At 48.2% G+C, this 27061-nt stretch overlaps 1 protein-coding gene across 1 annotated transcript in view; it reads right to left on the bottom strand.

Annotated features, from left to right (window-relative positions):
* Positions 1-27061, bottom strand: part of SESN3 (sestrin 3) — a 293232-nt gene that overhangs the window by 122959 nt on the left and 143212 nt on the right. Inside the window, exon 4 of the mRNA XM_086935298.1 lies at positions 13556-13738. Coding sequence (XP_086791424.1) covers positions 13556-13738 — 183 coding nt within the window. The remainder of the gene's footprint in view (positions 1-13555; positions 13739-27061) is intronic.

The raw sequence follows: 27061 nt of genomic DNA, 5'->3' as shown, positions 1-27061 counted from the left end.
TTCAAAAAGGCATTTACAACTTTAGGATTCCTCGTGTCCATGGCATCGGTCTCTTCGAAACAGACGAGGCTGCGTAGGAGTAGTTTCTGGACCCAGGCAGAAAAAGCCCCAAAGTCGCAGCATTTTCTGAGGCTAGGATTCGATGCTGCTGAAATGTTCGTGTCTGTGCCCAGTGACAGCAACAGCTGTAACTCTTTCAGTGCTAGAGATATCGCGTGTTTACCTACTAGTGGTTCCCTGTGTGATTGGTGCACACGGCGCCTCTGACTAGTTTTTTTTTTTTTTTTTAATTTTTGGAAACCTTTATTGTGCAGTATGAAAAGAACAAATACGGGCCCACAACCATCAGGCCGGCCACAATACCATTTAAAGCACGAGTGCAAGCAATACGGCGACAGTAGCCCATCAATACAAATTAGCAATCAATTAAAGTTACACTGGATAGCGCTGTGTTACCGTGTCACAGGAGCAGTGAAGGTTAATTTTAAAGATTTTGTTCCAAATATAAAAGTTTTTCTTTTTATAAAAAATAGTAAACCAAGGAGAGCAGAGTCCGTGCAGGCGCTTCATGACATAATCAGGCAACTTCGTCACGCGAAAACCAACTACAACAGAAGCCGAAACCCCCCCAGGCAGCATGGCGGCTCAAGAAAATGTGTAACAGGATCATGAAGCCAATCAGTAAGCTCCGCGTCCTCCGTCGCCCACCCCCTACCAATCCCATTCACGGACCCAAGGTAGAAATAAGAGAAGGAAAGATCACAAGAATGAGGAGAAAAACAAGGCCCATAGAAACTAAAAACGGAAAACTAAAATCCCAACCCCAAACCCCCCACCCTACACGCATGCAGAGGCTACGGCCTACCCCCCCCTAGCAGTGTGCCTGTCGCCCAATAAGGAACCCGAAATATAGTAACGAAGGAAAGGAAGAAAAGAAAAAAAGGAAACCTTTTATTACCAGAGGAGGGCCAAATCCAAAGGCTCCCGGACTCCCCAGCCAATATTATACACTCCACCCCATGTATGAAACCAATGCAATGAGAATCAAACACAAAATGAAGTGGGGAGAGTCATCACATCAGTACGTGCTGAGGAAGCGCCCCAGTCCGAGTCCCCACCAGCCAACCAAGCACAAGTTGTAAAATGGAATCTCCTAGCCCTGACCAGATCGTAAACGTCCACCCAACCATGGCTCCCGGAAAGAGCCCGCCTCAGACAGATCGAAGGAACAAGATGGCCACCCTCGGCAGAGTAGAGATGCCCAAAAACAAAATGGGCGCCGCCAATCACAATCAGTTCCATTGTCCCAAGGGAATGGCGTTTCCAGGTCAGTCAGATGTTGCAGAGTACAGTTCAATAATAGCGGAGCTTGCAGAGCGTAAACCACCAGGAAAACCAGTTGCTGCGCCAACGGCGCCGTAAACGAAGGTAACAATGCCACGGGTGAGGTCGAGGTTTCCAGCAGGGAGGGAAACACTGTAGCGCCCCTGAAGTGGGCGGACAACAGTCCGCAGACACCAACGCCGCCAGAAGAACGATCCTCCATGCACTAGAGCGGCAACAATGTAGCACAGTCAGAACTCAGTGGGGGCAGATCAGCACAGTGAGGAAAACAAGTTGGCGATGTATGCCCCACTGCAAGTCCCACATCATCGAGCTTCCTGCCCAGCAATCGGGAGCTCTCACGCCATTCAGCTCTCAAGTCGGCAAGCGCTGCTAAAACAGAGCCGCAGGTCAATACAGGCGGGTGTTCCATCATCTCCCCGGTATGAGGTGCGGCCCACGGCCCAGCACACTGTTCAGGTCCACACTGGACGACCCAGTCCTGGGCCGAGGTATAACCCACTCTCGTCTCAACGGTGCCAGCCGTCATTGCCACCCCAACAGGAAAGCACGGGGGTGCGTGGGCAAGGTCCGCGTCGGAAGGCTGGGTTCCAAGCTACCGGTGCAGTCCAGGGCAGTTGATAACGGGTGAACCACAATAAGAGTCCCCCCCCTGTTCGACTCAGGGCGGGGGCAAACTCAGGGGCAAGCTCCGTTAGCCGGCTATACGCCAATACGGGGAAGCACAGCGCGTCTCACCTGAGCATCCCACAGAGAGAAGCGGCAGGGTAAACTCTCAAGCGGCCGAAATGTACGTCTCGCGTGAGGGGCTGGTGAGTTTCCTCCCGGCGTGCAGTGTGGTTTAGAATGCCAGCTCTGCCCCAGCTCGATCGCCCCACGGAGCTCCAGCAGCCGCCATCTTTGCATAACAGCCCGGGTCCCGGTTCCAGGTCTAGGAGAGGCCGTCCGATTAGCTCGGCAATATCTCCGGCTGGCAGGCAGGCAGGCACATCGGAGAAACGCCAACAGCCGCAGCGCACTTTCACCGTCCTCCCGCCGTAGCGCAATGGCAGGATAGGAAGCAGGATATAGTTGCGGGAAACAAAGGCTAGCGGAGCCGGGAGACTACACGTCCGTCTCCGCCGCCATCTTGGCTCCTCCATCGCCTCTGACTAGTTTTGATGGCGCAATGGGGTGCCGCGGTGCAGATTGGGAACCACTGTTTCATAGAATTCAATTGGTTCAGTCTTAGATCATCTGGTGGCGTGTCCGGGTTCACAGCTGCTATAAATCGCAGTCTTTCCCGTCAGTCTGGGGCTAAAGTGGGCGACTGGGATCTGGATTTCGTCCTGGTGGCCAATTATGTGGACGCCATCAGGCGATGTCGCTTAAGGTATTCCTCAGCTTGTTGTGGGTTCTGAAAGTAGTGCTGTTTGCCCAGGTGGATAATGCGGAGCTTGGCGGGGTAGAGCATCGCTTATGTGATGTCCTGCGCTCGGAGCTTCTTCTTTACCCCTGCAAACTTGCGTCTCGCATCTTGTAAGTGCTGTGTGAAATGCAAGCATAGCGTTCTTGTGTTGGACTTGCTTCTTCTCTCTCGCCAGGCGCAGGACTGCAACCCAGTCTCGGTAGTTTAAAAAAACGCACTATCACTGGGCGTGGAGGTGCACCCGGGGGCGGACGCGAAGATAGAGATCTGTGTGCCCTTTCAATTGTGAGGTGAGGTGAAAAGGACTCCCTGCTGAAGAGAACAATCAATAGTTTTTCTATGAAGTCCTCCATGCGGCCCGTGTTGGTGGACTCCGCCAAGCCCAAAATGCGCTTGTTGTTCCTTCGAGACCGGGCCTCTAAATCTTCGTTCTTTTCGGCGATGAGTTTTAGTAGCTTGCCCATTTGTAAAATCTGTTCCTTGGTTCCCGAGGCCCTGTCTTCCAGGTCCGAAAGAGGCGTCTCCGCTTCTTTAATCCTCCGGTCATGTTGATCCAGCTTGTGCACCACTGAATATAGCCTTGCATTCATCGTGTCCATCTTTGCATCTATTGAAGTTAAACTAGATTTCATGCTGAGCAGGAGCGCCTTCCAATCTTCCTCTTGGCCTTCGGCGGCATCCGAGTCTGCATTGTCTACAGCATTTGTTTTTGGCGTTTTGCGGAACTCGAATGGGATCTTTGTCTGTTTCGTGTTCGTCTTGCCCATTATGTGGCCTGGGTGCCCCCCTGGGTTGATGCTCGTGCTGGCAGTGTATGACTTTTCACAGTGCGGGGCGCGCTACTGCGTGGTGAAATCCCAAGGCGGCGTTGCTTTATCTACACCCAGTTTATCCTCAGATTGTATATGCTGTTTTGTCCTGAGGTCGACGTCTGGGTTCTACAAGCAGCCTGCCCAATTACACCACATGCGGGCCAGTCTGTACTTTCCTGAGCGGCTCTCTGCGATGGGTGTTCTAAGCTATGGGGGCACGCCTGCCTGCAGTGAACAAGATGGCGCCGCCTTTCAATGTGCAGTATGTCTCAGTCTCGTCGGGTTAACCCCCTCCTATGCTTAAGGCAAGTGAGACTGTGCCCCCTCAGTCTCCCTGAGGGCCTGTGTTCCTGCCTCAATCAATTATCTCTTGCGCTGTGGTTATGCAGACTCTTGTGTGTCCACAAGGAATCGCGGTCACCTCTCTCGCACCGATCAGGCCGCCATTTGGGGCACGCCCCACCGGGGGTCCGCCCGCTTCTCTGTTATCGTTGCCATGGCAGCTGCACATCGCGGGTGGCGAGTCTGCTACGCGCACTGCTGACTGCGCCTTACCGTATTACCGCTGATCCCCGTGACTGCCAGGGAGCTGGGGTTCGTTCTCCACCCTCCGTTCTGCTGTGGCTCCTCCGCTCCAGCTTGGCCCATGCGCACTCCCAGAGCTGCGGTATCGCCTAAGTTCCGCCGCCGCACTCCTGCCTTCGTGTGCGGGGCAGGCTTAGGCTCTGCGAGGTCATGCTCTCTGTCAGGGCCAGCCGAGCTCCGATGCATGTCACTCTGCTCTCGCGTATTCCTTCACTGCTCCGGCACCGAGTTAGCTATAGTTGAAATCCAGGAGACATCTCAGGATGTTGCTGTAGTATATTAATCCGGCCCGACTGGCGAGAGCCTCACTGGTGTGCGGCCATCGGGGTCGCACGCCACCTAGCGCCCCACGGAGCTCGCCCAACTCTGCACTTCGCTTCTGTGCAGAGCTCACCCCACTCGGTACACCACCGCTCTGCGGAGCTCACCCCACTTTAAAGGACCCTCATAGTGACTAATGCGGCATTCCTACATTAATAATTTTGCAACTGAAAGTCTCCATAGAGTAGAGAGGTGTCGTTTTGGGATTCAAATTTAACACGGTATTGCAACTTCAAAGGTCTGAATAGTTTTTTCCTGAAATTTGTAGAGAGTAATAGAAAACTTCAGCATACTAACAGAAAATAATCAACAGAAAAGGATAAAGCACATGTAGGGACCCATTAAAGGGCTCATCTACACTTCAACTTGCAAAACATTTACTTTATACTACTTATAAAGTAGGTGTTAGCTTTTCTGAGAAGATACATTTACGCGAATTCGAAAAATGGTAAAACAAATAGGAGCAGGTAATAAAATATCACCTAAAGTTTGGGGCTACAACCAGTTACGCAAGAGCAGTAAAATTTGGAATTAAGCCGGAATGCGATTTGAAGACCTCATTTCCACCTTAAGAAGCAATTCCATTAGGCATCTAGGTATGGTATGTTTGGGAAACCGCAGGAGTATAAACCTATAAATGCAAGGGACTTTCCAGAAGAAGGTAGGATGAACAGGGAATTAGTGAGAAACAGATGCAATATGATTATAAAAATCAGGAGTTTTTTGGGGGGCGTGGCTAGCAGCCAACGATGGCGGCCGCAGCTTAGAGAGGCTCCCATGACAAGGTGGCTTCCCACTGAAATCTGTTATAATTATCCTGATTTTCGAGGTGCTTGAAGGGGTGGATCGGACCCAGAGTCCGTGCAGCATCCGGCGGATCAGTTTTGAAGCAGCGACGGCCCTCGCGCAGCTCGAAAATCGCAAGGCAGAGATCGGTGTGAGGTGGGGCCTACTGTTCTCCTGGAGGCAGCGGAGTTGCGTACAACTTGGAACCGGCCGGAAATAGACTCAGCGGCGGCGATTGGCCGGATGTGCCGGTATCTGGGATGCACTGCCTGAACAGCCTGTCGGCATCCTCCGGCGGCCCGGTGACACAAGCGGGGCCCCGTGGCAGCCAGCGACAGTGAGCATTCGTGGGAACACGCCCAGTAGCGCCGCGGATAACGCAGAAGCTCGAAAAATCAGACCCGCCATCTTGGGCGTTGGCTGCTCGTCGTGCCCCGAGCTCTTGCAGCGACTACCCGGGAGGAATCAATTAGCGCGTCCGTGAGGCAAGACAGCGAAGGATTAGCCCTCCTTGATTCGACCGCGGACCCTTTACGCCAGTCTGCGGCGACCATAAGAACAAGGCCATGTCCAACAGAGGCCCCAGGAATAGCACTACCCAGGCCAAACTGGACAAATTCGCGTACGAGAGGCAAACTCCTCCCCAAGACCAGCGCAAGAATGCGGGGAAAGCAACCGAAACCGAGGGGGCGAAGAAGGCCACACTAGAGGATGTCCTGGCGGCACTGGCTCAAGTGCAGGCGACCGTGGGAGCAACAGCCACGGAGGTCACCCTGATACGGGCGGACCTCCAGAAAATGAATGAACGGGTAAAACAAGTGGAGGTTGTCACCAAATCCTTGGTCGAAGATGTGTCCGAATTACAAACGGCGATGGAACGGCTACAGACTGCTAAACTGCTCAGAGAAAAGTTGGATGACCAAGAAGGGCGCTCCCGGAGCAATAACGTACGAATTTTAGGAGTGCCGGAATCTGAAGACACGGGTGCAATGGACCTCTATGTGGAAGAAATAATCAAAACCAGACTCCAGCCTAAAGGCCTCTCGAAACTTTTTCTCGGTGGAGCGGGCCCACAGGGTGCCGGGGGGCAAGCCTAAGACAGGTGGGCCACCTAGACCAATACTGGAGAGGCTTTTCAATTTCAGAGACCGCGACGCCATCTTGCAGGCCGCAAGAGTTGCGCCAGCCATCCAAATTCAGAACTCGAGAATTGCCTTCTTCCTAGACTACACGGCAGAGGTCTCTAGGAAAAGAAGGACATTTCTGGAGGTGAAAAAAACCTTGAGGGGAAAAAGGAACTGCCGTACTCGATGCTTTTCCCGGCTCGGCTGCGAGTGGTGGCGGATTAAAAAGTGTGGTTTTTCGACTCCCCGGACGCAGCCCGGGACTGGCTTGAGGGATGGCACACTGTGGACCGGCAGCGGAGACAACACAGGTCTACTCATGATCGTAGAGGTGACAGCAGGACTGGCTCACAGACATCGGGTCGAGAAGGGGTGGAAGGCTCTCCATCCTGTGGTTTTGCGGGGGCAGGTGGTGAAGAATGAACCCCATACTCCGGCTTTTGAGGACAGGGCAATCTCTGATCGTTCACACACTGTTTAACTGCTGCATATGGACACTGGCATGAACACCCCGAAGGCACGCAGGGATGCCGCCTGCTCGAGGAGACGCTCTCTCCCCTACACGCAAGTACTCTGGTTGCGGGATGGGTCAAGCACTCTGCTCAGTTGGGGGGGCGGGCAGTTGAAAGTCCGTTAGGCAGGGTAGCAGGGAGGGGGGTAGGAGGGGGGTTGTACTGTTACAGTTAGGAATGTATGTACATGGTCGAAGCCAATGTCCAGGTTCCCGCATGAGTCAATACAAGATGGGTGGAATGGACAATGATCATATGCCACCGTGAGGTCCCTCAGCCCTTTGCTGCGCATTTGCGTAGCCAACACAAATGATACACTTATTGCTAACACACTTTGGATCCCATACTAGCTAATGGCTAACGTTCCCATCCCTGAAAGGGGTGACCAAGACCCTGAGTCACATTGCCCCTCATTGCGTCTAATGTCTTGGAATGTAAGAGGACTTTGGGACAAGGTTAAACGGGGGCTGGTGCTCACCGCAATTAAGAGGCAGAAACCCACCATAGCGCTATTGCAAGAAACTTATCTGATAGGGGGGGCCACCAAGGCCTTGGATAGACGAGGCTATAAAATGATAGTCCATTCGGGGTTCACGTCCGGTTCCAGGGGGACCGGTATCCTGATACAGAAAAATGCACGTTTCATCCCCCTACAGACTAAGACTGACGACCAGGGCTGCTTTGCGGCCCTGCAGGGCCAATGGGAGGGAAAACTTTTCAATTTGGTTTCAGTTTACATCCCACCGGCATTACACTCGATACACCTCCCAAAACTGGGTGACTTCCTTCTGACTCTCCCTGAGGGTGAGGTCATCCTTGGGGGGACTTCAATGCAATTCTGGACACACAACTCGACAGATTCCCCACACCGGTTCGCACGGGTGGGATTCCCCCACCTCCAGCGGTTTTTAACAGCCATGGGACTAACTGATATTTGGAGACATCTCCACCCCGGTGCGAAACAATACACTTTTCACTCCGCAGTGCATGGCAGTCTCTCCCGAATCGACCACTTCCTAACACTGGGAGACGGTCTACAACATATAGATACAATGGCAATCCACTCTCGAGGGATCTCGGACCACTCGCCACTTACACTGACACTTTCCTCTCAGGCACTATCCCGCAAACGCATATACCCCATACACGCTACCTATTTTAGGGTTCCCTAGGTCCGCAAGAATCTGAAAAAAACAACGACACAATATTTTCATGAAAACGTCCACTCAGTGCGTTCCGCCGAGATACTATGTGTGCGCCATGCAGTGGTTTTGGGTGGAAAATGCCCTATGTCTTGTCTAGGGTGGCGAGTGCCCTATAGTGGTATGTTTGGGGTGGTGAGTACCCTGTGCAGTGGTGTTAGGGCGGTTAATGCCCTAAAGTTTGTGGGGTGGAGTGTGCCCCGTGTTTTGTCTAGGGTGGTGAGTACCCTAAGTTTTGGGGTGGTGAGTTCCCCATGTAGTTTGAGTATTATTTTGGATTTTCATACATTAATTGTCTAAGGGTGGTGAGTGCTCTATCTTGTTTGTCTAGGGTGGTGAATGCCTTAAGTTTTGGAGTTTTATGTTCCCCAAGGGAGGGGGATGGGCAATGTTATTGTTATGTTTAGAAATGCATTGTTTATTTTTGGAAGTTGATGTTTATCTTTAGTGTGCAATGTATTGCTTTCTGTTACAATGCTGTGTATTTGCAACTCAATTGTTTTCTTATACCATGCATTGTATTTGGAACGCTAATGTTTTCTTTTCAGATTGCATTGTATCTGTTCACATTTCTTTCATCACTTGTGAATGGTCTTTTCCCTAAGGAAGGGGGATATGTTATACTTAGCTTTGTGTTTTCCCTGCTACTCAGCTGGTGTGGCTCTTGGAATGTCTGATGTCTTTGTAGAATCCTGTGTGCCTGGCTTAAGTGGGGTGGCAGTTGATGGCAGGCAGGCTGAGTGGCAGGGAGGCCACTCCTAGTGGGGTTATATTTATATTCTTCTTAATTTAACAACTTAATCTGAATTTGTAACGAAACCTAATTAAACCTACATGATAATTATACTTGACCCATGGTCTTCTTTCAAGTACAACAGAAGCTTATAAAACGGTCTTAAGGGGACAAGCCATTAACTCCATCACGGGCCATAAGAGACAGCAGTCCCAGGAGCTAGTTACCCTGGAAATGGCTTTACAGGAACGGACCACAGCTCATGAACAACACCCCATTCCGTCCACTCTACACGCACTTGCCATTCAACAACAGTTGTATAACGATCACCTGCGCATCCAAGTAAAAGGGCACATAACCGAAACTCAAAATAGGATCTACGAGGTGGGTGAAAAGGCTGGGAGAATGTTGGCGTGGCTCGATAAGCGGGAAGGTAATTCTAGCGGAATCCAACGCTTGAAGGACGATCGCGGAGGGGTACACACGGACCCGGGACGTATTACTGAACTACTCGCGACCCACTTTGAACGGGTGTACACCCCAGAACATGTGGTTACACTCGAGATGGCCAGAGACATTTTAGCTCCGATCGAGGTCCAAACATTATCGCCAGAAGTGTTGAGTGAGCTGGAAGCGGACATTACCGCCGATGAAATCCAGTTGGCGATTCGGGCATTAAACCCGGGTAAAGCAATGGGACCCAACGGTATACCCATTGATTGGTATCAAGCAGTGCCCGAGACCCTCAGTAAACATCTACTGGGGATGTTTAAGGAATGTCTAGAGAAGGGCTCCCTTCCGCCGGACCAGCGAGTGGCGACCATAGTAACCATTCCCAAGCCAGGTAAACCACCTGATGAATGCTCCTCTTATCGGCCCATATCCCTGTTGAATGCCAAAGTTAAGATTCTGGCCAAACTCCTAGCAACAAGAATCCTGCCCCATTTACCATTAATTATACACCCGGACCAGTCCGGATTTATGCCACATAGAAATACAGCGCTGAATCTACGCAGGCTGCACGGGGTGCTGGCTAGGGCAGATTCAATCACCACGCAGGCGGTGATATTAGCTCTTGACGCCAAGATGGCATTTGACCTCGTAGAATGGGCATATCTATTTGAGGCACTGAAGCGCTTGGGATTCGGGCCCTGCTTTCTCGCGTGGGTCAAACTACTGTACGCTGACCCGATGGCCCATGTGGTGGCCAACGGCCATATCTCGCGGACGTTCCCTCTGGGGAGGGGCACAAGGCAAGGTTGTCCCCTATCGCCCTTACTGTTCGCGATTCCTTGGAACCCCTCGCTACGCTCATACGGACCTCGCCCCTCCTCAGGGGCATATCCTAGAAGGACGGATGGGAAGACCGGCTGTCCCTATATGCAGACGACATGTTGATTTATCTAACAAATCCAGAAAGCGGGGTACCGGCTTTACTGCATATCTGTGACACGCACAGCAAAGTTGCCGGCTATACGTTAAATTGGAATAAGTCGGAGCTGTATGTTCTGAAGGGACAGGTCCCAACTCTTGGTGCGGAGTGCCCCCTGGCGAAAGCGGGCTCGTCATTTAAATACCTAGGCATACAGGTCACTAGGGATCCAACGGAATTTATGGAAAAGAACCTGAAGCCTCACCTAGAACGACTCAAACAAGATGTCACATTCTGGTCGGGTCTCCCACTAACACTCTTGGGGAGAGCTGCACTCTACAAAATGATGGCATTGCCGCGTTTTTTGTATGTCCTTGAAAATACACCTTACCCGGTAGCCCCGAGGTTCTTCCAAAAGGTTGCAGCGTTAGTTTCTAACCTCTTATGGGGAAACCTCCCTGCACGCATAGCGCAATCCAAACTGCACAGAGGCTGGTATGATGGTGGTATCGCCTTACCTAACTTAAAACTGTACTACTGGGCAGCACATCTTAAGCCCATCAACCAGTGGCTCCACACATCACACGCCGAGCCGGCGTTCCAGGCTGACAGGGCACAATTAGGCACAAACAGCCTACTGGGTCCATTATACGACCACTGTAAAACTCGCGCCTTACTGGGGCCCACTAGACTAACGGTGCAGCTATGGCATACAGCAACGGCTGCTCTAGGTTGGAAGGGGAGGATTACCAAAATGACCCCACTATGGGACTCTCGACTGTTAGGCAACATGAGAAACAGTAAGGGATTCTCACACTGGGACACTATAGGGATTTCCACGGTGGGCGATCTCTGGGAAAGGAACGGGGTGATACCCTTTGACCGACTAAGAGAATTGTATGAACTTGGTGAAAGGGAGCTTTATAGATACATCCAGATAAAGCACGCACTACTCACAGCCTTACCCCCGGACACAGAACTGCCTGAGTCCTCGCCATTGGAGGACCGCCTCCCCACTGACTTTATGTTGGAACGTGCAACATCGCTCACGTACCGAAAATTACTCAACAACTTCCCAGATCCGACACTCTCATTGAAGGCAAAATGGGAGGGAGACACTAGTGAAATGGACGAGTATGATTGGAATGAAGCACTTGGGTCCCCTAAAGAAGTAGGCATCTCGGCCCGGCTACGGTTAGTACAACTGAAAATACTACACAGGGTTTATTACACTAGGACTATGTTACATCACATACACAGGATACCACATCCTTACTGTCTTCGCGGGTGTGGGGAGGAAGGTACGTTTTTCCACACCATATGGGACTGCCCCAGGATTCAGGAGTATTGGAGACAAATACTACACACAGTCTCACAAACACTAGAAATGTCGTTATTGCCCGAACCAAAGAGGTGCCTACTAAACATATGGGAACCTACTGATCTCTCTAGACACGGGCAGCTCTGGGTTACAGTAGGGCTGATGGTAGCAAAACGAGACATCGCACAACGCTGGGGTGCGGCGGAACTGCCGACCAAGTCACAATGGTGTTTAAACATGGACAGGGTGATGATAACAGAAAGAGCAGTGTATTCCAACCGTGCCTGCCCGGGGAAGTGGAATAAAATCTGGACGAAATGGAATGTGTACAGAGGGGAGATTTGCGACCCTCTGCCGGAGGATGACCAAGATGAGTCCGACGAGGAAGAGGAAGTGGAATAAAGCTGCGTGCGAATTGTTGGGAGGGGGAAAGCCAAGGTCAGTAGGAGGGATTTCCTTGCTGTTGCTGGGAGCTGTTGCTGGGAGGGGAGGCAAGGGATGGATCACATGGTACGATTGGCTAAAAGTGAACTGTACCCGTGCATATGCATGACCCTCTGGGACCCCTTGTGTGAGTGGGAGTGGGACTAGAGTAGGACACTCGAAGGTGGTACTTGCAACTCGGACTGTATTGCTCAACACACGATCACATTACTATTCCTAACGTTTAAGTTTGTTTGTTGTTGTTTTCGAAAAAAAGGTAAAATCAAAAACCACTACTAACGTTGATACAGATACATGTGATGCATCTTACTTTCGCAACTGCCATCTTTGATTTGTACAAAGACTGGATAGCCTCCTTTTGACTGGCTGATTAGTATCCTTCCACTGCTTACATTTAGGACACTACTTTTTTTCTTTGACATTCAGAACTCCATGAGAGTGATGGTTTCTAGACCTCTCTCTTGTGTGCTGCTTTACTGCCTCAAATTTCCATTATCCCCCTCCCCCCACCTCATGGGTGTTGCTCCCCATCCCTTAGTGCTGGTCTGTATGAAAGGCACAGCAACAGGGATATTTTTTGCTGATGTATGGCTAAAGAACAGACGTTAAGGGTTGTATCTGTTTTATCTATGCACATACTGCATGAAAGCACAAGCTGAGGCACACAATGGTTTTCATGTCACTGTGAAAATGGCCACTTGCTGCCTTCACCCTGCTGGCATTTGAGGCAGAAGGCGTACGCAGTTAGCAGGACACTTCTTCTGGAAGCCCATACATCTGCTCCCAGGTCTAAAACAGACAACCAACTGGCTGAATACTGAGAAAAATAAATTAGAGCTTGATAGGTGTCTCCCTTTACATTTTGGCACCTCCTTATGCTTTATAATTTCTGTTCAGAATTCCTGAGTGAGGTGTATTTGAAAAATAAACCATGCAATCTATAAACACTGAAAACACAGAATTCAATGTACAGTTATGAGGATTCATTCGATATATGCTCCTTTTTCCTCCAATATTGTGAAATATTTTTTTCTGTAACTATTTTTAAACAATACTTTTCACACAAACATTGGCAAAATCAACTGCTCTGCACTAGCATCGTTTGATAAGATCTACTACCTCTGCCAATTTTTGTTTTAAGTCTCGTTATCGGGCATCTCAGTGCCCGCTTTATTACTTATGTGGGTGTTGACATTTCCTTCCTTTTAGAATAATGCAAGGTTGCAACACACTCCGTTGTCTGGTCGCAGTTTGTTCGTAGTCAACGAATTCTGCATAGGTATAGATAAACAATCTTCATTTGTAGTGACAATTTCTTCTAGACAGTTCAGCTACCAAAATTGTTAATTTTCACCAAATATTCACCTTTTATACAATCCATGCAGATAACTGAAGACGACCGTGGAGTTTCTTCTGATGCTAAATATTCTGCACAACAAATGAATTTGAAGACGACGACTATACGGACAGTGAGCCTGTGCTTTAATTTTATGCAACAAAAAGCTAGATCCTAATGCTTTGTCCCTGCTCATACACCACCTGTACCTCAGATAACAGTAAAGGATCACTTCTATGGAAATAGTATCATTACCTGAATATGCTCTTTGGTAACAAGCCAGGGCCTGTGTGCCAGGAGTTTATTGATTTCATTTAGGTTTCGAAGTCTTTGTGGTACATATTCTAAGCCTTTCAACCATTCCGGATCACCCCTTGTTTTCAGAAATTCGTCGTTGTGCAGGTTTATCAAGTATGAACACTGATGTCTGGCTGCTGCCTGTGAATGCAAACATGTAAAATTCAAGTCAAATTCGAATGTACCGGTTTCAATAAGCACATCATTTTTGTGATGATAGTACACATTTTTATTGTCTGCACAAATCAGTCACTGTTGAACAAAAAAAAATTCTTTGCCAAAAGAGGTTCACGGTAGAACTAAGCTGAAATTATCTCAAGCACTTGGAGGTGGTAGAAGACTGGCAATGGCAATAAGATCAAACTATAGTTAATTCTCCAAGCTCCTCCAACAACACTCGGGCCCAACATATTATGCAAATAGGATGACTGAAGCTGCTAACTTTCTTAAAGAATTACTTAACATTCGAAAAGAAGCTTGCGATCATTACCCCCACCCTCCGACTAAGAACCATCTTTTGAAGAACTGTCTGGAGTTTTTTTATTTTTAATATGGTAGCTGCTATGAGGAATAGTGCTGGTATCTTAAACGAACCAGAAGTAGAAACCATCATATCTTGAGAAAAGCAGACAATCTAGTTTATCGAAGTTGGTTATAAGACCCCTCCCACGCCCCAATACTAACACACTCTTCGGTCTACCCAGTTTTGTTTTTTTAGACCACTATCACCAGTGGAAGTGGGAGTCGATCAGGTACGTGGAGTTCATTAGACTTGAAAACCCACTAGGATAAAAAGTGTCATCAATAGCTCATTTTCAAACAGTGATACCCAGGAGTGTATATGAGAGCTTGAATTTGTAACTTTCTGCTGCACCTTCTTTTGTTAAGATTCTTGAAAAACAGCCAAGCAACAACCCAGCTTTCACAGTATTTAGGAGGGCGTTGTTTGCTTAGCAACAAACAATTTGGTGTCCTTCCCTACTATGGGACAGCGTCGACCCACATGGATATGAGACACACTACTGTGGTCCATCACAGGAGATCTGCAGTTTCTCTAGGCAGCCTTTGATACAATCGACCATAGACTACAACTGGATCAGTTGGTTAAAATGGTGGGGATCTCCAATAACGTCATCAGTTGGTTTAAGAACTAGAGTCAACAGATCCAACCAAGTAAACGTGGTGAAAACCTTGCCCATCGCACTCCAATGTCCTGTGGCATCCCTAAGAGCTCCTCCCTCTTGAATTCCATCATATTTAACAAGCTTTTGCAGCCACTGCATGCAGGCACCAAGTGAAAAGGGAGGATTTCTTATGTGGGTTTCAGATTCTTAGCGTTTCTTTCACCTGACACACATCTGTGCCAACACTGAAGAAAAGTTGCCTCCATTCAATTCTGGACTAAATGTAACTGGTCAGCATTACATGCACATGCAGGCAAAACAAACTCGCAAAAGTATGGTCCTTTGACCAGCTCCGAAGGAACAGCTCAGATTTGGGTTGATTTAGTGGAAATACAGTTAATTCAGTCAAACCCTGGGCTTTCCTTCAGCTCTAACCTGCCTGTCAGCTGTATGCATGCGGAACCAGTTTGTCGGACCAGAGGGATTTTGAGTCGTGCTGATTGCGAAACCGGCAAGCTGACAGAGTTATTGAAAATAAATCTGCCCTGGCACGTATTAGACCGTCAAGGCAGAAGCTCCAAAAGCAAATGAAGAACTTGAGGAGTGATATTAAGCAGCTGTGAGAGATGGCTGGAGAAGCAGAGGGACGCAAATGGCTCAATAATATTTGCACATTTGGAATACCTGAGAAAGCAGAAAGCCCAAGTGTGGAGCTGTTCCTAGAAGACTATTTGTCTTACACAGTCTTGGAGGGTAAGGTTTCAACGTTTTTAATAGTGAAAAGAGTCTGCAGTGCAAGTAATGCTGCCTGTGCCTGGGGCACCTCGAAGAACAATGGCGGTGAACTGGCTCAACTTCAGGCTCTGTGTTGCTAATTGCCACAAACGAAGGCCCTTGGTTGGATAATAGAAAATAGCAAGGTCTCCATCTACACGTACTACACTGCTGTAATTACAACGATACTCATTGAAGGAGGTAAAAAGAAAGTACGAACTGCTTTTTGCGGTGAAACACAGTAGTTGACAGGACAATAAATTGCTCACATTCAGTAGTGGCTGCTTCGGTATGGGGTGGGGGGCAGAGGGAGGGGAATTGGATCAAAAATAATTAAATAAAACTTACCTTATTCGCAGTCGCAGCTCCCTCTTCTCCGTCCTCACTCTGTAGTGCTGGAAAAACCCAGGCTCCAAGCCAATCACAAAACTGCATGAGCATCGCCGTGATTGGTCTGAGTTGCCTGTTTGGCCGCTCAGGCAGTTCCTGGGAGCCTGGGCATGTTCTCCACGGGGCTGTGCAACAAAGCCCCGTGGTAACATGCTAAGTGTGCATGATTGTTTTTTTTAACCAGCCCTTTTGAGCTGACCAATCATGCACACTTTTGGAGTTCAAACCCCACTCCTTCACTGTGGCACAGCCCCACCCGACGTGGCTCCAACCCCTCACAGAAAAATAAAATGATAATAATGGCTTGTTATATTCATTTTATTTTTAACAGTGCTCAAATATCAGTGGGGTGATGCTCCTCCTCCTTAGCTGAGGAGCCGTCTCTGCTCACATTGGCCAAGGAGGCATGGCTGGAGTCCAGGGAACATCCCCCTAGCACCGACCTGGATAGAGGTGGGAGCAAACCTAAATCTAGGCAAAACCAAAAGAGTTCCAGAAGACCTATTGGAAGACCTACCAGGGAAAGAGTGGAATATGAAAGAGCACACATGGTTGTAAAGGCACAGCGTCAAAATGGCATCTGCCCATATGTACATGGACTGATACAACCTTAGATGGGGGGCTACATCCAGGAGAGAAACAGAGAACTCTCAAGGGGATTCCCTAGTAGGACTAGTGATCATACCAATACATCTTATTAAATTCTCTGACTGCTAGTATCATCACATTGATGAGCGGTTCATCGTGGTCTGACATACAAGGATGTTGAGATAGTTGGGGGGAAGTTCATATTTTAGAAATTAAACACTGGACGAGGTCGTAATCACAGGTGATGTGACTCTTTTCCCCCACTTTATGCCATCAACATTATCTCAAAAGGAACTAAACGCAAACTATCAGGATTTTATTTTATTTGTTGTAGCCGGAGCTATATTTATACTACAGCCTGGAAGGAAGAGTTGGGTACAAGTTTGTTCGGTAAAGTCATCCTGGTTTATACACCGGTCGATAATGAACAAGATGTGGGTGGGGCGAACCACCAGAATGACATGCAGACACTGTATTACAACACCTATAACTAAGGGGTGGGGATAAATTGAAATGCAACCCAACACATACAGCATTATGACATAGAATGTAAAGGGGATGGGTCACGTAGCAAAAAGCTATGTAAAACGTCACAGCACACAAAATAGTATATTTAGAAAGCTCATCAACAAGTTACTCAGACACACTGAAACAGAAATGGAAAGGATAAATAGTGAGCAACCTATTCGTCAATTGCATGTGGGGCACTGATATGAATCTCCACACAGGTTCCCTATGGGATCCACTACACGGATGTGGATATTAAGGGAAGATGCATAATATTAGTAGGGATGTTGGATGGTGGTTCACTTATGCTTGCTTGTGTGTAGGCACCAAATTCCAATCATGCGAGGTTCCTCTGCACGCTGACCCCATGGTTACTTCACACTCCACAGCTGCCAGGTATATTTGGAGGTGATTGTAAATGTATACGAGACATAAACATGGTCAGAACTTTACCGCCATTTCCCACGGCCCTAAATCACCAGTCAACTGACAAATGTAATGGCTGGATAGGTCATAGGACAACTAGGAGGCACGTGGAGAGATATGTACTCCCCAGGTGGGACGTAACACATCCATCCTAACATGGCGCTTGCACTCAGATACACTGCTAGATGCCCCAATCGTGACTACTGCGTTTGTGACCACATGAAATATCACTTCTAATAATACTTCCAAATGAGGACAAAGCCTTGCGAGTAGAGGTCGAGAGGGATGCTTTCAAAACCATGATAAGGGACATATGTATACATAAAACATATGGCTTTAAACACGCAGTGAGAAATTACAGATGTGGAGGGGAAGTAATTGACATAACAGGTGAACAACAAGTAGCACAGCAATTAGCAAATAACAAGGCTAAGCATTCTGAGCTGCTCTCTAGATGGAGTAACACGGATAATAAGGAATCTACTGCTAGGCAACATTCGGAAGGGGACTGGACAGGCAGACTGCTGGCACAGCTGTAAAATGGAATGTTCAAGGTTACCAATTTGGGTCATAAGAACAGAAAAAGCAAACATAATTAACACATAAGTAGAGAATCAATGAAGAGTTCACCAGATACTATGCCACTTTATATAGGTGAAGTGGGGTTCTGACACAGGCATAAATGCAAACACACCTAAATACAATCAGGATGCCCACATCACGCGGGAACAGACAAATGCACTTGACTATCCACTGGTACTGGCTGAGAATATTATAGCGATAGAGAAACAGGTGAGAGGGGAAGTACTGGGACAGGATGGCTTCACAGAAACATTTTACGCAAAGTATAAGGCACAACTGCCAAATCGCCAATTACAGGAATTCAAGGGAACTAGTTTAAGTGGGAAACTACCAACATCAATGAAGGAGACAATAATAGTAGTGCTCCCCAAGGAGTGCAGGGATCCTTTGGAGGTGAGGGCAAATCATCCCCTGTCGTTGTTGAACCTATGCTGCATAATCTTAGGTAAGACCTTAGCCGATAGATTGAGGACAGTGGTACTGTCACTGGTGCACCCTGATCAAAAAGGCAGCACAATACAGAGTAACGCATTCCGTAACCTGCGACGCCTCTTATTTCATACATTGTACTGCCTGAGAATGGTCCAATCCCATGAGTAGCACTGGATAGGTGGGGCCCTGGTCACCACTGTTGTTTGCTCTGACCATACAACCACTCGCCTGCTTGTGGTGCGAGAGGGGATAGGACTGGTGCATGTGTAAACATGATAGATTGCACATAACTTCGCTATACGCGGATGATGTGCTAGATTACCTGCTGAATGGGCGTGCTGGACTAGAAGAATTAGTGGCTCTGATGGACTTTGGCAGGTATTCAGGGTTGTAGATAAACTGGGCAAAGTTGTGCCTCTTCCCACACAAAATGTGGACCATCCAAGAACAAACTAAGCTGACCCCTACCCAACTACATACACATGGCGCTTTCAGATACTTGAGTGAATATTGATCATTGCAATGAGCATCTCATTACTGGTAATCTTGGTAGGACATTGACATTTATACAACAATCTATCACATTCTGGAATAGGTTGCCCCGGTTTTCGTTAGGCAGGGTGGCAATTGCCCAAATTATGGTAATGCCCCAACCTATGTATTTATTTTGCACCTTACAAGTGATACTGAAAAGAAGTACAAAGCTGTAAGTATAGTACTTCATTTATTATGTCCCATCTTCCCAGCTCCGCGGGTAGCAACTACTGTAACCCCACGTTCTTTGTTCCACGCATGAAACAACCACGAGCAGAGAACAATCGGCGAAGAAACGTTCCAGATCCCCAACACACCCCTCTTCCTTCACAAGGAAAAGAAAACATAATGTAAAATAAGTAAACGAATATCAACCAACAGAGCAAACAAAACATAATCAATGCATGACACTCTTGAAACTTGACAGGAGCAACTCTTACCCCGGTAGGAATCTTCCGGAAAGTGGCGCAATCCAGCCAGACACCCTTTCCGGAAGAAATTGCATCAGCAGTAGTGTAACCAGAAAGAACACCCATCTTCTCACCAACATACACAACTTTGAATTGAGGTACCAGGGAGAGAGCACATTTGTTCCACGTTTTCCCATTCTCTAACACCACCAAGTAGTCTTTCACCTCCCTCACTTTTACCAGAGCTGAGAACCGAGATGTCCCCTTGCAAACAAAACCAGACCTCTTAGTTTTCACCCGGTCACCAACACAAACAGGAGAAACTCTCCTTAAAACAGTTACATACTTAAGATTGTACTTCCGCTCTCACATCAGCTACTTTGCCTAATTTACACTGATCAACCTCCTTTCTAGACATTCAGTCTTTGTTTAACTTGGAACTCGCAAACCTCCCCCTGAGAAGAGTGAAAGGGGATATGCTAGTACTGATATGATGGGTGGACTTCACTGCCCATAGCATGTCAGCAATTACCATTTTCCAGTGCAAACCGCTCACCAAGGACAACTGCAACGGTCTTTGATAACATGGTTCATGAGCTCACAAGACCATTGCTGCGGGGGTGATAAAGAGAAGTCAAAACGTGTTTGATGCCATGTTCCCTAAGAAAGTTTTGCATTTCCAAGGAAATCAACTGGGTCTCATTGTCCGTCACCAGTTCCTTCGGAAACCCTTCACGGAGGAACACTTCTTTGAAATAAATTGATGAAGGATGAGGATTTGACACTTTACAAACTTCACCTCGGACCATTTGGACATGTAATCCACCCAGACTAATGCATGCGAAGGAGAATTCCCAGTGATTCCTAAATGACCAGCCACATGAAAAGCTAGTTTGCACTAGGGTGAATCCTTCAAAACAATAGGATCGATGGAAGAGGGATATGTTACTTAAGTTTTGTCACTCAAGACATACGCACAACAGTCCCAAACATAATGTTCAATGGATCTGTCTAACCCAGGCCACCAGAAGTCCTCTAACCCTGCGTTTCATGGCACGGATACCGAGATGACCTTCGGGGGCTAGATCTAAAATCTTCTTGCGCATGCATACTTGAACAACTAGAGAATCACCCTTGCGTAAGATTTCATCCACTAAGGACAACTCTTGACCAACACTTTTAAAAGGAATTCAGGAGCCAAATCCTTGTTCATAGGCCAACCATGTGCCACAAAATCAACCACCATCTTGCTCTCATCATCCTCGGACAGAGCTTGCAAACACTGCTGCTCGGAAAGTGCACCCTTCACAGTGTCCACAACAGCACTAACACCACACACTGTCAAGATCATCCACATGATAATTGCTACCATTCTCAATGAGGGGTACTCGGGATAAACATTAAGCTAGGAGGTTCTTTACACTTGCCACATACACCAAACGATAACTAAATTCTTCTAATCTGTACTGCCATTAGCTATCCATGGAGTAGCCCTACCGCCAACCTAGGTAGTAAAAAGATCAACTAAAGGCTTATGATCAGTTCTAAGGACAAATTTGATCCGCCACACAAAATTCAGAAAGTACTGAAGACCCCACCACAGAGCTAAGGCCTCTTTCTTGATGGTGGATAAGTGTCTTCAGCACCTCGAAGAGTCCAGTAGGCAAATGCAAGTTCTCCTCATGACCGTTCCCCTCTCTTTTGCATAAGGACAGCACCAAAACCAACATTGCTAGCATCTGTAGAGACAATGCACAGGTCATTGATATCGAATAACTGAAGAGGGCGTGCCTGCACAATGTCCGTTTTTCAAAGTTTAAAATGATCATCACACATCGCACCACACATACCTGGAATTTTTTTTTTTTAATTTAAGTTCCCTATCGATTCTAATATCTAGGTTCTTACCTTGGTTAAGGGTGTGGGCAGTGCGTCCAGCTCTGGCGGCCACCATTCCGGCATCCAGAGGGAGGGTTTATTGCAAAAGATGTTAACTTCGGTCTTTGAGGCATTCAGCTTCAAGCTATTTCCATCCATCCATTCGCTCACCTTCCTCATACATGCGCTGAAAACCCCTCCAGGACTATTTTCCCCATTTGTCTGTGTTAGACCTGGCACCTTGGCATGAGTCTCCCTTCCACTTTTTGCTGATGTGCCTCAGATGTTTTGGTGGCGTTCGCTGCTCAAGGCACTGCGCCACGGCCAATCCGTGCGCAAGTGCAAGTGCTCCCAATGTAAACTGTACCTGTAATTGATTTCCATGATGGGTTAATTGGGTTTACTGTCAGTCCTCAGTAAAGTGCACCAGGAGTGCCAGGGGTAGTAAATACCAATACTGCTAGTGGGCCTGCAGCGCGGGTTGCGCCACCCACAGAAGCAGCCTTTTAAAATGTGTCTAGGGTCTGCCATTGCAGAACCTACTTGCAGTCTGGTACTGTCATGCTGGCTGGGCAAGTGCACACACTTGCCAGCCTCTAAACCTTCCCTTTACTTCATGTGAGTCACCCCTATGGTAGGCCCAAGGGCAGGGTGCATTGTAAGCATAAGGTAGGACAAGCCCTGATGTGGGTGGCCTGTCCTAATAGTGAATTACAGCCATTTTAGTTTTTCACTATTGTAATGCTACCTGTTCTCATAGGCCAAGATGGGCTGCTGGACTTATTACACCCTATAATCCCAGTAGGCTCAGGGAACATGGTAGAAGGTCGAATTTAGTATGCCTGAACTCAGTAAAGTTTATTTTAATATCTTGGGTGTGCAAATGCTACTTGTAGAAAGTTAGCATTTGCTTGCCTAACCATTTCAGCCCGCCTCTGCCAGGATGTGTATCTGCTGTCTGGGTTTTGTGAGTGACAGGTCCGGGGATGACAGGTGGGGAATGGAGGGATTACACCAAGGTGGGTGGTGGGAGTTCCCCTTGACTCTGAATAGGGCTGTTCTCTGCCACCACAATGCTGGCTCCACCTCCTGCGGAGCGTCTGCTGTCCCTGCCCCATACACTGAAAGGAGAAGGCAGAGTCTGCACAACAAAGTGCTCCAGAGCTGAAAAGGACTATTCGAAGGCCCCCCCTGGCCTGAGAAGACAAAAGAAACTGACTATAAATGTAGGAGCCCTGCTCCTAAGAACTCAGATCCTGTTCTAACCACGACAAACCTCTGCCTGACGAGAAGGACCCTGAGAAGCTAAAAGAAGGCGGTCCCTCACCTGGGGACTTGGACTGCAGCTGGTGTCTTGCTACACTGAAGGAGAGGAGAAGACCCAAAGGGACTTTGCAGACTTGTGCCTGGAACTGATCTCCAAGGGCTTGAACCAGAGGAAGGTACGGCGCATAGAGAGAAGCATCCGCACCGCACCGGATTCCGCTACCAGTATTGGCTGAGTACCCGCCGCCTAGGTGCCTCTGTCGTACACCTACGCTTGTCCTGCAACTTGAATAGCGTGCTCTCCTCCCGTCCGCCACGTCCGCTGGGCGCTTGATCTGCCAGTACGTACACCAAGAGCCCGCCACACAGTACGCTTGTCCTGCAACTTGAAAGAAGCGTGCTCTCCTCCCATACGCCACGTCCGCTTGATCTTGCCAGCGCGTACACCGAGAGCCCGCCCCACAGTACGCTTGTTCGATCCCAGTGTACCTCACGAGTACGCCCCGCGCCTGCAGCGCCGGGCACACCCTGCACCAAGGCTCAAAATTCCACGCACTTGATAATTCTCGCCTCGGTGCCTATTCTAATCAGAGTCCCACTCTGCAACTATGGGCAATCGCTTGCCTAATCTCCACAACGGCCCCCACAACGCTAAGGATGCCTGGCCTTCACCCTGGGGGTGCCCAGGAGTGGACGCCTCACAAGGAAAGCCAGGACGGGTTCCACAGCGGTATTCGTACAAGCGCCTTGAGACCCTGCTGGGTGAGTAGTGCGCTATACAAGTATCAATTTACATTTACTATTGGATCCAGGGTCCGCACCGTTTGTTTTCCCTGTCGCGCACCCACGGACCATCGGGTCACATCACCAGTGCATACGGAGCACAAGAGACCCATCAACAAGCCTTGGTAAAACCCACGAATGAACTCTTATTCATAACTAAGCACTGTGGCCATATTGGGATAGCGTTATTTGTCTTGTAAGTAGTAACTACCTCGAATTCTATTTTTTCACATAAAGTACCAGTATTTTTACAGAAATGACAGCCTTGTGACCATTTGTGGTGGGTCGTTATTTTTGCTGTGGATAATCCTAAATGCTTAACTGTCTTTGCACCCCGAGGATTAGCCTGGTCTGCTTGTGCCACTCAACCTAGAGGGTGAGCAGGGGTTAAATGTAAATGTAAATGTCATGGTACTTATAGAGCGCACTGTCACCAGACGGTCACCTTGCGGTGTCGCCTATTTGGCTTCCTGGCGCTGATACTCATACCGCTGTGGAACCCCTCCTGGCTTTCCCTGTGAAGTGTCCACTCCTGGGCACCCCCAGGGTGAAGCCAGGCATCCTTAGCGCTGTTGGGGCTGGTGTGGAGGCTAAGCAAGCTATTGCCCAGAGTTGCAGCGTGGGGCCCGTGATTAGAATAGGCACCGAGGCGAGAATTAACAGGTCCGAGGAAATTGAGCCCGAGACCCCGCCAAGGCGGGAATCGAACTCTGGTCCCTGACCAGAACTCTGCATCAGGGTCTCCCGCTCTAACCATTGAGCCACACTCCTCCACATTATTCTTGAAGGGTAGTTCCCTTGCCCTGACTAGAGGAGTGGGTCCCTGTTTGTCACAAATGCATACCTGTGCCAACCAGAGACCCCCAAATCTAACAGTCAGAGACATCCTAACTTGGGTGTCATCTGCATATGAGGCTACGGTAAAACCAGCATTTTTGATAATCAACGCTAGTGGTTTGACATAAATATTAAAAAGTGTAGGGCTCAATGCCGAGCCCTGTGGGACTCCGCAGGGTAGGGAAAACTGCCTGGAGACAAACGTCGCCATGGCCACATTTTGCTGTCGATTTGTTAGGAATGATTTTAGGAGGTCAATTGATGTTCCTTTGATCCCTAAGTCATAGAGCCAGTAAACCAAGATCTTGTGGCTGACCGTATCAAAATAAGCTGAGAGGTCAAACGCCACTGAGAGGTCAAGCAGCACCAATGCCGCCGCCCCAACCCCTGATGAGAACTTCACATATTTCTTCAGTTGCAATAATTAAAGCCGATTCAGTGCTATAATTTTTTTCTGAATCCATATTGTGATTCGTCTAGCAGAAAATTCACTTCTATGTATTCTAAGGTTTGTTTGTCCATAATCTTCTCTGCCAGTTTAGCAGCAAAAGGGAGTCTCGAGATGTAAATGTAAATGTAGCCGTACTTGTAAAGCGCACTGATACTCCTGAGTGTCCTGGCGCTGTACTCATACCGCTAGGGAACCCTTCCTGGTTTTTCCCCATGAAATGTCCACTCCTGGGCATCCACAGGGCGCAACCAGGCATCCCCAGCGCTGTTGGGGGCCGTTGTGGAGACTAAGAAAGCTATTGCCCAGAGTTGCAGCGTGGGACCCATGATTAGCATAGGCACAGAGGCGAGAAATCATGTCTGAGGAATTATGAACTCAGTAAAGTTTATTTTAATATCTTGGGTTTGCAAATGCTACTTGTAGAAAGTTAGCATTTGCTTGCCTAACCATTTCAGCCCGCCTCTGCCAGGATGTGTATCTGCTGTCTGGGTTTTGTGAGTGACAGGGCTGGGGATGACAGGTGGTGAATGGAGGGATTACACCAAGGTGGGTGTTGGGAGTTCCCCTTGACTCTGAATAGGGCTGTTCTCTGCCACCACAATGCCGGACCCGGTAGAGATGGGTAGGCACAACGGGCGTTGACAGAGGCAGAGAGAGCCCCCAAACCCCTATGGTTCCCCCTTGATGTCAGACCTACCGGGTGCTGTTGACACCTACACACCTTGACCATTAGACAAGAGCAGTACCATACAGGTAGTACAACTTTAAACATTAACTGATACTTTGTTAGGTCATGCTTGTTTGAGATAGTAGTTACTAACTAGGTCCTGAAGAATCGCAGGTAGTGTGAGTAGGCGAGAAACATGTTGACCTCACGATATGCAATGTAGTCCTGGATCGCGACGTGGAATCCTAATTTCCTTCGATCACAGGCTACCCACTGCTTTTACTTGTGGCAGGGGACCACCAGAATAAATTGATCTCCGGTACCTTGTGCCATATTTTAAACCCACTTACACTATCCCTTCCCTCCTGGCCCCTCACCCGCACTTCACCCATAGGCAGTTGGATAAAAGACCTCCGCCAAAGAGCCCCTCTTTGAGGTGAGCCCGTTGGTCATTACACCGCCTGCCCAACGAGGAGCATTGCCTATGATGAAGCATGACACTCGCAAGGGTGTGTGAGGCCATTACATCCAACAAATTGGATACCAGGGTAGCCCTCCATTGAGCACTATCCCTGCCCTTCCTGTGACCACTTTCTTTCCCTGCTTTCCTTTTTTCCTCTAGGAACAGCCGAGTCGCGTTTGTCAGTCTAGGAATTATTAGCCCAAGATCCGCCATGACCAGCCGAGGCGGGAATTGAACCCTGGTCCCGGGCCAGACCTCTGCATCAGGGTCTGCCGCTCTAACCATTGAGCCACACTTCTCCAGATAGGGCGGTAGTTACATGGCTCAGCTCAGCGCTGTCCAAATTCTTTTTTCAGAAGTGGGAGAATCGAGGTACGTTTCCACTGGACGAGGAAAGTCCTGCTGGTGAATAAATGGTTAATAATTTGCCCCAGGTTTTTTGCCACTTTGGCAGGTATCAGGTGCATTATATTTGGCGGGCAGGGATCATATGGAGAACCTGATTTAATCAACAGAATTGGGTATTTAAGTTGATCCTCCGAGGGGATCTTAAACGGTGGAGAAGCTGTTTTTACTTTCACGATCAAGAGGTGTATGCTCAGCCTGAGGATAAACTGCTTTGTTAGCTGCAAATGCATTATAGATATTAACCACCTTCTCTCGATAGAAACTAGCTAATGTGTCACAAAAATCTTGATTTATTCCAGTGTGACTGGCATTAGTTGAGGTTACCAGCTTCTTAATGACCGAGAAAAGAGTTTTATTAGCATCACAGGCATATTTTATATGCTCTAAGAAATGTGCGGTCTTTGCTTCTAAGATTCCTCTTTATGCTTAGCTAGTTTAGCTTTATATATGATCTTTTCCTGTACCTCCTAGTTTTTTCTCCTTCTATGTTCCGGTGTACAGCATTCCTGCCTTGATAGTATGAGATTCTCATTGTACCAGGGTTGGGGCATTTTTTTAGTTGCCTTTTTATAGGTAGTTTGTACTATCCTGTCAAATGCGGTGTTTAGAAAAATGGAAAAAAAATCCCCACATTTTGCTCCACATCGTCCCCCAATTGACAGGGGGTGGAGGTAACAGCCTCTCCTAGTTCGACTGAACGCATTTTATGCCAGGCTATGCTCTTTATATGTTGAGTAGGTGGTCTATGCATGAAGTTTTTGTTGGTCTTCATTAGCCAGTTAACCACCCAGTGATCCAACCAGAACACTGAAAGGATGGCAACAGCTTGATATCCTCAAAGTTAGAAAAAATACCATCCGACATATGACCTGCCCTGTGTGTTGGACTCTTGGAGATTAGGGGAAGTCCAAAGGTGTCCATGGCATCAATAGATTTTTGAGAGT

This window comes from Lissotriton vulgaris, chromosome 8 (assembly GCF_964263255.1).
Source record: "Lissotriton vulgaris chromosome 8, aLisVul1.2, whole genome shotgun sequence".
NCBI lineage: Eukaryota > Metazoa > Chordata > Amphibia > Caudata > Salamandridae > Lissotriton > Lissotriton vulgaris.
Note: the sequence above shows the minus strand (reverse complement) of the source record. Positions and strands in the feature narration are given on the sequence as shown.